The sequence below is a fragment of the Monodelphis domestica genome, chromosome 2 (genome assembly GCF_027887165.1).
Source record: "Monodelphis domestica isolate mMonDom1 chromosome 2, mMonDom1.pri, whole genome shotgun sequence".
NCBI lineage: Eukaryota > Metazoa > Chordata > Mammalia > Didelphimorphia > Didelphidae > Monodelphis > Monodelphis domestica.
Genome location: NC_077228.1, coordinates 196255466 through 196266983, shown reverse-complemented (window position 1 = coordinate 196266983; position 11518 = coordinate 196255466). Strand labels below are relative to the sequence as shown.

General features: G+C 37.6%; 1 protein-coding gene across 1 annotated transcript; it reads right to left on the bottom strand.

The window, feature by feature from the left end:
• Nucleotides 1-5231: 5231 nt before the first annotated feature.
• Nucleotides 5232-11250, bottom strand: LOC107648955 (keratin-associated protein 4-9-like). Its single transcript, XM_056814665.1, has 2 exons — nt 10688-11250; nt 5232-6255 (listed from the first exon to the last, which is right to left on the bottom strand). Exons 1-2 carry the CDS (start codon nt 11205-11207, stop codon nt 5750-5752), a joined length of 1026 nt encoding a protein of 341 aa, XP_056670643.1. The 5' UTR covers nt 11208-11250; the 3' UTR covers nt 5232-5749.
• Nucleotides 11251-11518: the final 268 nt, after the last annotated feature.

Here is an 11518-nt window from a genome sequence, read left to right as displayed (position 1 = left end):
TTGGTTTTGTAGATCTGAATGCCCTGTCCTGTTTGGAGCTCCTTATATACTTTGGCCAGATACTATTATTTTCATGTTAATGGTTTTTGCCAATTAAGTGAGAATTTTTGTTTGACTAATGGGGACATGCAATACCCAACATCATTAAGAAAAAAATTTGTTTCCTTCCTGAATTTCAACTCATCTAATTCTGTTTTAGACACCAAAGTCAGAGCTTGATAACCTAGTTTTAAAAAAATTTTACTCAATGTATTATGCCACCATTAACCTTATTATCTCATGTTTCTCTTGCTGCATAGAGCTATTTTGGTAGGCAGACTGCACTATTTTGAATATTCAAGGATCTGTCTGTTGTCACATCAGTGTCACTCAGCATTATAGATGACAACCCATTCTTCCTGTGCAACTCATTCATACTTTCTCATAAATTCACCATGGGGTGTGGGAACTCAAAATTCTGTATCCTTCCTGATTCTCTAGATATCAAGTGACTATCAAAGGAGAATCCAGCTACTTGATTGTCCCTCATTCTTATTGTATGACTAGTCCAATTTTTTGGTGGTCAAACATTTTTTCGATGACATCAGAGAAATACTATTTTCCCTTATAATTCCTCATTTGCAAGGTGTCGTAAAAAAGGTTAAAGGAGGGAATTATAAAAATGTCCTCTCAGAAGCTTTCCAATAATGCAACTTTTCCTTTTGATGTAGGAGATAGGGTCCTCAAGTAGAAACTCATTCTCTTTAAACTACAATTCATAGTCTCTAAGATGGCATTATGTTGGCTGCTCTTCCTATTATAAACCAATAATGTGTTCTTGTGTGTTCATTCAGGTCTTGTCTTTTCCAAGTCCAGAGGTTTCTCTGCTTTTCTGCTCTGACTCTCACAAACTTCTTAGTTCCATGATCATGGGTTCCTTCTCAGGCATTCTCAAGCATTCCTTCTCAGTTTCTTCTTCTATAAAGGGGAGCTAATCAGATTAATACTACTCTTCTCACAAGACTGAAGAAAAGTGATTTATAAACATTTAGGCTTTATAGAGTTGGGAATTATTACTTGCCACTACTAAGAATACTCAAGGAAATGTGAGGCTGATTTTGAAGATATTCCAGAGAGAAGCAACAGATATGTATCAGGATAATATCCTTGGAATACATTTCTGACTCTCCCAAAGGGACTCTTTTGTAGGGAATTGAAACTTCTATTTAACTCTGAGTGAATTTGTTTAAAAAGAGAGACTCTTTATCCTTAGTAGTTACTTTATTTTGCGATTTTATCATATATATTCAAAGCATGGTCAAACATGGCATTGTTTGATGTGACAAATTTTAATTATTCAATTAACCTATCACATAATAAAATATGGGTTATGCTTTATAATATGTTTTATTTCAGTTGGGAAGGTGTGTAGGCTCTGGGAGTTCCCATGATGGGAACCAAAACTGTGAGACATCAGGAGGTAACAAAATCTGTGTGTAAGGATTTGTCTCAAGGTTCCCTTTTTTTGTTTGACTACATGTTCATGACCTGGTCAGCAGGAATTTTAAGCTATACAATACCTGAACTTGAAATAATGTGAAATGGCATTGTGGAAGACTCTCTTGTACATGTGCCACTTGGATACGTGTGCCACGAGTAGAGCACTATCAAATTTGGTGGACAATTTGAACATTAACACTGCCAAGTAACTAATATTGTGATACATTGCCTTCCTCCAGGCTAAAGAAAGGCAGTACTTGAATCAATTTGTACTTCTGAATGTTGTTGTAAAACTCTGAGTGTTGTATAGCATATCCACAAAGTGGCATGTGCATATCCACCAGTGTCAAAGTACATTAAAAGAAGTCATTCAGATCTTAAGCTTGTCTTCACATCAAAAACTTAGGTTCCAACTTCCCCCAAAGTTATACTTAGTCTATAGTGGAATGGCTAGCTTTGTAAGTCACAGATTCCCTCTAACTGGAGGTATTCCAGCAAAAACTACATGACAATTCATCAAGGAAATTGTAAAGAGAATTCTAGTTCAAATTCAGGTTGGACTCGATGGTCTCTGAGGTTTCTCCTGACTCTCAGATTGTGTGATTAATCGTGAGGTTAATTCAGCTCACCAGCATGATGTGTCTGGCATTCACAAACACAATTCTACATGATGAGGAATGAGCATGCATTTTTTCAGCTAATAAGAGGTGGTTGCATCAACATTGTGGGGAATGTCCAATGCTCTTTAAAAGCCATATTTCCTAGGAAGTCCAGGGAGAGGTCTGGAAAGAATGTGCTGAAAATGAATTGGCTTAAAATAGACTGGACAAATTCATTGTCTTGATTGACCTAATTTTGCATAAGGAAAACTTTAAAGGTAAAATGTTAAAAGTAAATAGGAAGGGAGTGCCTTATTTACTCAAATGAACACACAAAAATCCTGATTCAAAGGAGGACTCTGGTGTTATGAGAATCTTTGGCCCATTTTCCCTGGCCCTGTTCCTATCAAAATCCCCTTAACCTTAAGTATTACTTTAGAAATTTAGTTTAAAATAGTTATATAATTATAAATGGTTTAATCTCTATGTGGGTTATAAGTTAGGTATTCCCTGTTCCCTAATTCCCTTCTCCCTTTACATAAATAAACTGTTAATTTACTTTATATATATAGTTTGAACCCTTCTTTTAACCCTCCATATAACATATATCGCAGAGTGGTGTCAGAAATTAAATACACATTTTTGAGAGTTTTAAAAAAGCTATAAATGGGTTAGTAGATTACAGAGAAAAAATGTAAAAACTTAGGAATGTATAGTATTATATAATATCAACCTATTTCATCTTTTAATACCATAAATACATATAATTTATTTTTAAAATTAAAGTTTGTGAAAAGAATATGAAAGTAGCTGGTGGCTCTATGATAGAGAGCCAGGCCCAGAGATGGGAGGTCCTAGGTTCAAATCTGGCCTCAGACATTCCCTAGCTCTGTCATCCTGGGTAAGTCACTTGTCCCCCATTGCCTAGTGCTTACCACTCTTCTGCATTAGAACCATTATATAATATTGACTCCAAGATGAAAGGTAAGGATTTTTTTTAAAAATCACAAAATCCAGCAGATGATACACAAAGGCTAGAAATGTCAACATAGTTTATGACCAAATATTTAACCCAAATTTTACAATAAGGAACTGTAAATACCCCATAAAAGAAAAGGAAAAAAAATCAGGTTCTTCTCTTGTATGAAGGGAGGGCCAAAAATTTGTATGTGAATTTTTTAGATCATGGATATCCCATGCTCCCAAGCCCCATGACACAGAAGGGATACTTGGAGTTATTAAATTCTTACTATGTTAAGCTATACTAAGCTATGCCATGCTAAGCAATGCTAAGCACTAGAGATAAAATTAGAAAAATAGCTTTTTCTCTCCAGGGGTTCACAACTGGTGTAACCAGTACTTCTTAAAGGAAAGATTTTTAAATGAAAGATTAGTTGCAGGATATCTTGATGGTGAAGAAGGTAAGATACTGTGCTCCATATTGCACAGTAACATCAAAGATGGTAAAACTTGGTGTTCTATTCTTTTCCCAGGATGGCTCTTAGTGAGTATTCTGAGTGACTGGGTTAATCCCCATCCAGAAGGGTCACTGAAAAGACAGTTGAGGAGAGGGGAAATCTTGGTGGGATCTGGATAGATCTCAAAGGTTGATTGAGATAGAGAGAAGGGCTGTCCTCTGTACCTCCTCCACTCAGTCCTCTAATGCCTGATAGACATTGCAAATGGAAAGTGAGTTGGACCTCGAATTGACCAGGGGGAGGAGATTAGGAAGGATTTCCTTCAGGAAATCATATACTATTGTTGATAATGCCAAATGCCTCCCTATTTTCTAAGTCCATTTGTTTTTCAGCACTATTCTTATGAAGAATTCCTATGATGGTGAATCATAGACAACCAGAATCTCAGAGGAAGTGTAAAGGCAGTCAAATAAACATATAAGAGGGGTGTAAATAGGCTATGGTGCTTTACCAGTCATACTACACATGAGAAGGAATAAGAAAAACATCATCAAAAAGAATAACCAACAAAGGAGATGAATAGGTCATGTGGTGGAAATAAATCATAACAGATCGATAGAGAAAAAATTTTTTTTGGCATCCTCAGAATGTTAGAAGTCCCAGAGACAGCCTTGAAGCATTAGTTATATGCTCCATAGATAATTTATGGGAAGCCATGGATACAAATTACCCAGAAGAAGGGAGCAGCCTGAGTGGTAGAGGAAATATTTATGTAAGAGATCACAGATGCATTCAAAATATCAACATGCTATTATTTTAATTACTTTTAGAGGCAAAGATCAACACAGCACCATTCAATCTCTTGCCAGTTTCAGTACTCAATTAGAGGATGCTCTTCTTAAATCTTGGAAAGAGCATTGTCAACCCCAGCCAACAGTTACATAAATAAAACATTGGTTTGAGAATAGAAGCATCCCTGTAGGCAGAAGAGAAAAATTTTCTCATCGTCGATGGTCATTACTCAGTTGATTAATATTTAATAGTACATAATGAAGCCTGTTTGATATAATAAAACATCCTAAACTTCCATGAGTAAGGAGGTTTTATAAATACCAATTCATAATGAGAAAGGCAACAAACAAGCTATGGCAAGCTGAGAAATTCCAAAGATAAACTCTTGCGATACATGATTCCAAATAGTTTTCCCCCAAAACAGAAAATATGTCATTTACATACAGCACTTTAAGAATTACAAAGTGGTTTACAAATATTATGTCTTTACAACAATCATGGCAGGTGGATGCTATTATTATCATCATTTTATAGATGAGGAAACTGAGACTAGGAAATTTTCTTGACTGCCTCAGGATCACACCACTAATAAATGCCTGGGGCTGGATTTGAACTCAGATCTTAGCAATTCCAAGTATAATAATCTATCTACTGTGCTACCTAGATTGTATGTGACCTTAGGCAAATCATTTCTCTTTTCGTAGTTTCAATTTCTTCACCTGAAATTTGAGGAATTTATAGTAGGTGAGCTCATTATTATACTATCATTAATATTAGTATTTGTATAGCACTTTAATATTTGTAAAGCATTTTACATGTTATCATATCTGCTCCTTTCAAAATCAGGTGAAATGCATTCTTTTATTTCCTCTCCCATTTTCTAGATAAGAAAGATGAATCTGAGAGAGATTAAATGAATTGCCCCGGGTCATGTACAGCTAGGCAAAGTTAGAATTACATGTGAAGTACTCTTTCTATTCATTTATGGGCCCCCACCAGAATGAAAAGAATAAAAATAATACTATTTCTATGCTGGAAACATCAAGTTTATTGGAAAACAGAGAAGCATCAGAATTTAAGAGACATGCTAATAAAAGGAAAGGCAGGGTGGGTCAGTGGGCTAGAGCATCACCCACTCATGAAGAAATCAAGTCTATTAGGTAAAAGAAGAAATCTTCTTTACTTGCTAACAAGACAGGTTTCCTAATACAACACCAGTAAATATGGTGAAAAATGTTAGAAATTTCTTTGACCATTTCCCCAACCAGATCTCAAGTTGGTAGTCATCTGTTATGGTTTGAAGGGGAAAAAGGAACTATTCCCTTTGTAGTTGGGTTGGTTCTTGGGAGATGGTCAATAGATGAGCTGCTTCTCAAGAAACCACATGCTGTGGCTCATACTAGAGGATAGTGGTGGCCTTGTAGGGAAAAATGGTTGTCTTTTATCAGTAGCTTGTGTAGCTCAACAGCAGGTAGGGCAGCAGGTGGAGCGGCAGGTGGTGCGGCAGGGGGCTGGCTGGCAGCAAGGGGGTCTGCAGCAAGGAGACTGCACATTAATAGGATGGCAGCAGGTGGAAGCCCAGCAGCAGGGTCTGCAGACCACAGCTGTGCAGGAGGTGGGGCAGCAGGCAATGGGACGGCAGCAGCCCTCCTGCAGGCAGCAGGGGTCACAGCAGCGAGGGCGGCAGCAAGTGTCACAGATGGGGCGACTGCACCTGGGCACACAGGTCACTGGGCGGCACACAGTGGTTTGGCAAGAGAATGGCAGGCAGCACCTGGGTGGGCAGCAGGGCTGGCAGCAGCTAGACTGGCAACAGCTGGGCTGGCAGCAGCTAGACTGGCAACAGCTAGGCTGGCAACAGCAGGAGGAGGCAGAGCCACAGCAGGATTGGACCATGGTGTTGTTGGTTAGTTTGGTTTGGATGGTAAGGAGGAGTTGGTTTTTCAGTTCTAGATGCCCCTTTCTGCCTTGGCCCCTTTATATACCCTGGCCAGGTGCTATTGATTCCCTGGAACCCATGAACTTTTCCTTGTTTTTGTTTATGTCTTCTGAAATGAAAGCATTGATTGGTTGCCTCTTAGTTTCCTTTGAAGTCTTCTTACAATCAAGAAAGATTATTTAATTAGGTCTCATTCTGTTCTGCCATTTACTGCTAAAATCAGAACTTAATGACCTGGCTTCAAAGACTCCAGGTAGCACAGCTCTAATTATTTTTTATTATTAACATTATTTTGTCAGGTGATATCCTAAAAATCCAGGTAAGGCCAGATAGGACTCAAGAACATCTTATGACTAAGGATGGGAGTATGTTTCCAAGATGTCCTGATCTTTTTCTGTTTTAAAGTAGAAAGGAACTTCACTGGACATCTAGCTCTGTTAATGCCTAAATTATTAATGGAAACACTCTCCTTTTTGATAAAATATTTGAAAAGAAATTCTAAGTAGAAAGTTTGGAAAGAAATTAAGCAAAAAAGAGATTTATAATAATATCTCACACCATACACCAAAGAGCTCAAAATGAATATCTTACATGAGTGTGAAAGGGTATTTTATCATGTAATTATTATGTATATTATTATTTTACATTTCATACATTATTAAAAATAAGAGAATGGGATAGAATACCTTTGACAACCATGGTTATGGGGAATTTTTAAAAATTAATTAATTTATTTAGAATATTTTTCCAAGGTTACATGATTTGTGATTTTTCCCACTCTTCTTCCCTCTCCACTTCCACAGCTGACAAACAATTCTATTGGGTTATACATGTATCATTATTCAAAACCCATTTCCGTAGTATTCGTATTTGCAAAAGAGTGATCTTTTCATGCTAAAACCTCCATCATATCCCCATCAAACCACATGATCTACCATATGTTTTTCTTCAGCTTTTCTACTCTCACAGTTCTTTCTCTGGGTGTTGATAGCATTCTTTCTCATAAATCCCTCAGAATTGTCCTGGATAATTGCATTTCTACTAGTAGAAAAGTCTGTTATATTTTATTGTGCCACAATGTTTCAGTTTCTGTGAACAATGTTCTCCTGGTGTTACTCCTTTCATTTTGCATCAGTTCTTAGAGGTCTTTCCAGTTCACATAAAAATCTTCCAGTTCATTATTCCTTTTTGCACAATAGTATCCCATAACCATCAGATATCATAATTTGTTCAGCCATTCTCCAGAAGGACACACTCTCAATTTCCAATATTTTTGTCAGCACAAAGAGCAATGGTATGGCTAGATCAAAGGGCAGGCATTCTTTTAAACCCCTTTGGGCATAATCCCAGATTGCCCTCCAGAATGTTTGGAATATTTCACAACTCCACCAGTAGTGTATTAGTGTCTCAATTTTGCCACATCCTATGGGGAGAATTCTTAACCCCCCCAAAAAGACAGAGGAATTTTAAAAAGACAGCATTGACAATTTTTATTTCATAAAATTGAAAACCTTTATTAAAATCAGTAAAAATAAAATGAGAAAAATTATAGGGAGGTAAAATAGTTGCATGAAGTACCATGAAACAGTAAAAATCTGATTTGTAGATATAAAATTGTAGATATATGACTGGAAGGAATAGAGAGGTGATCCCTTCTCTTATAGACTAAGAACATTGAAGCCTGGAGAGATAAGATGACTTTCCAGATTTTGCACAGTATTTAAACATAGAATTTTTAATGCCAAATCCAGAATTCCGTTCACCAGTAGAAGATAAAGTGTTTTCAAAAGGACTGCAAGATATATGTGACTGCTTGAAAATGCACTCCAAATCCCTAATAGTAACATAAATGCAAATCAAGTTGAATGAAATTTTACCACATGTCCTGAAAATCAACAAAAATGATAAAGAATTAGAGTAATCAATTTAAAAATAAAAAGCACACTTTAGGACCATTGCTAGAGCTGTGGATTTTTCTTATTCTTCTAGATATCAGTTGGGAATTATGTAAGAAAAGTAACTACATTTTTCATATTTTTTGATCCAGAAATCATATTATTGGGCATGTAAGCTAAAAAAAGTAAAAAGACTATAATAGAAGTTTTATATTTATATGCATACATACACATGTGTATATACATGTGCAGATACATATATATATATATATCAACATATTTGAAGAGGCACTTTTTGTAGTAGTTGGTTGGTTGCTGTCTTTTGCATTTGAAGAGTAAAATGACATCACTATGTTGGGGTCAATGTACAATGTGTCTGTCTATGGCTGGTCAGGCCAGTATGAGCTTGGAAAGTTCTACCACAGGTTGGGCACAATGAACATTTGGGAGGGAGATTTTTTAAAATCGTAGAACTCATGTTTCTTTTCAGTTACAGCAATTCTGACTTGCTTATAGAACACAGCGCCTTCTCTGTTATGGGCTTATCCTTTACCATACCAATGTGGATTTCATTTGTGTCTCTAGATGCTGAAAGTAGTTTTATTGCAAAGGACTAAAGCTTATAATATGAATTTTTGACAATTTTTCTGAGTTTTGAAGAATATAAATTGAATTCATGAAGTGCTTGTCTTTTTCTTTAAACAAAACTTTAGTTCAGCTCAAAAAGAGAATTCAACTGTGGAACAGGGAAATTTTCTTTTCACACACAGTGAGATACATTGCTTGCATCTTACTACATCTAATTACAGCCACAGATGAAATCTAATGGAGGACTCATGCTTAACAACGAATTCAGCTCACATGCTATAAGAGCAAAGGGATTGTTTCATCTTTGTATCCCTACCCCAGCACAATACCTGACACCCAGTAGGTACTTAAGAAATGTTAGCTGATTGATAGAAAGCACTGAGAGAAGAGAAGGAAAAAGAAAATGAGTAGGATGAGGAGAAAGAGGAGGAGGAAAAGGAGGAGGAGGAGAAAAATGAAGAGAGGAGGAGGGTGAGAAGGAGGAGGAGGGCAAGGAGGAGGAGAAGAGGAAAAGGAAGAGGAGGAGGGAAAAAAGAAGAACCCTTTGGACATGGGAGGCAGCTAAATCTTGTTTCAAGTTCTTACTGACACATAGTGACTTTGTGACATAGGGAAATCATTGAATATCCAGTGTTCCAGAAAAGTTTCTGTGGCCCTAAGTTCAACAATAGTTTCTGGTTTACACTGGTGAAGAGAGTTCTCTATACCAATGAACTCACAGATTACAGTCAAAAAATGAAAAAGTTCTTACTTTATAAACCGCCTCTGAAGATCTTTTTATTGCATGTTTCTCTAGTTCAGTGGCACCAAAGTTTTCTGCAATTCTACATTATAAGACTATTGAGTTTGCACCTTCAACATAGAGTGGTGAACTGAATTCAGAGTTAAAGAAATTGAATTAAAATATTATCTCTATTCTTTTTTTTTAAAAACCTTACTTTCTGTGTTAGAATTGATACTAAATATCTAAGATAGAATAGTGGCAAGGGCTAGGAAACTGAGGTAAAATGATTTGCCCAAGGTCACACAATTAGGAAGTACCTGAGAGTATATATGAATCCATGTACTCCTGACCTCAGGTCTGGCACTCTATCCACTCTTTTACCTAGATGCCCCCTTACCCCTATTTTTTTACTTCTTGTATATCCTTTGGCAACTTGCTTTTTATCCCTATGGAACTTACTTGATTCATTTGTATAGTTAAGAGGTGAGAAAATATAGCATCATAAAAACATATGATATATGAATCTGCAGATATGGGTTTGAATTCCAGCTCTGCCATTTTCTACTTGTGTGGCCTTCAGGTAAGTCATTTATATTCTTTAGGCCTTTGTAAAATGAGAGAATTGAACGAGAAATCAAAAGTTTCACCATCGATCTCCTTGGCAGTCTTGTGAAGTCTATGGACACTTCTCAAAATAATATTTTTAAAAGGTATTAAATAAAATGCATAGGATTACAAATGAAAACAATGATATTAATATATAATTTGAGAAATATTTTTAAAAACAAGTTCAGCCACACTAGGTTGAGTCATTAGATAATTCTAAGAATCTTTCAATGTTTTAATAATCTGATTGATAAATAATGTGAGAACTGTATTTGCTTTGCCAGAAAAAGATTTTATTTTAAAACAGATAAACCACACAGCACCTGAAAGGCATTGAATCTGAAATGCTTAGAAATTAGAGTAAGACCAGCTTTTTAAATTCACATTTCTAAGCCCAGCAATTCAAGAGAAGAAAGTAGGAACTTTTTGCAGTTGCTTACTTGTTAAATAGGTTCTGAGCTAGTTCCACATTTGGTCATATGATGGAATTGTAAAAAGGGCAGAGTTTAAGGAGAGTTGGGAAAAGAAATTCATAGGTTATCACTTGAATTTAGTAACTATCTTTCAAAAAGATTATATATTTTTTTCCTTTGAATAGGTGGGTGGTCCTGGTTCTGAACTGTTAGATCTTAGTAAGGATTCTCAACAGCAGGTAGGGCAGCAGGTGGAGCGGCAGGTGGTGCGGCAGGGGGCTGGCTGGCAGCAAGGGGGTCTGCAGCAAGGAGACTGCACATTAATAGGATGGCAGCAGGTGGAAGCCCAGCAGCAGGGTCTGCAGACCACAGCTGTGCAGGAGGTGGGGCAGCAGGCAATGGGGCGGCAGCAGCCCTCCTGCAGGCAGCAGGGGTCACAGCAGCGAGGGCGGCAGCAAGTGTCACAGATGGGGCGACTGCACCTGGGCACGCAGGTCACTGGGCGGCACACGGTGGTTTGGCAAGAGAATGGCAGGCAGCACCTGGGTGGGCAGCAGGGCTGGCAGCAGCTAGACTGGCAACAGCTGGGCTGGCAGCAGCTAGACTGGCAACAGCTGGGCTGGCAGCAGCTAGACTGGCAACAGCTAGGCTGGCAACAGGTAGTCTGGCAACAGATGGGCTGGCAGCAGCTGGTCAGACAACAGCTGGGCTGGCAACAGCCAGAGGACACAGAGCCACAGCAGGATTGGACCATGGTGTTGGTTGGTTCTGGTTTGGGTTGGGTGATGAGAAGGAGTTGGTTTTTCAGGTCTGGATGCCCTGTTCTGTCCTGGCACCTTTATATACCCTGCCCAAGTGCTGTCAGTCCTCCAGCATACAGGGACCTTTTCTTGTTTGTGTTTACCTCTCCAGAAAAGAGAGCATTGGATTGGCCAGTTCCATTGCTTAGAAAATACTCCCTAAACCATTAAATAATTCTTCTGTTTTTCCCCCAAGTGATGGCTCATTTAACATGCCTTTCCCTTATGAATATTAGATATTATTCATTCATGTTTCAAATGATCA

Bases quoted from the DNA above. Each gene is read 5' to 3' on its own strand.
- LOC107648955 (XM_056814665.1), bottom strand. From the start codon at position 11,207: ATGGTCCAATCCTGCTGTGGCTCTGTGTCCTCTGGCTGTTGCCAGCCC. The intron at 6,256-10,687 runs GTTGAGAATCCT...AAAGGGGCCAAG, and splicing joins CACCTGCTGCCCTACCTGCT to GCAGAAAGGGGCATCTAGAA.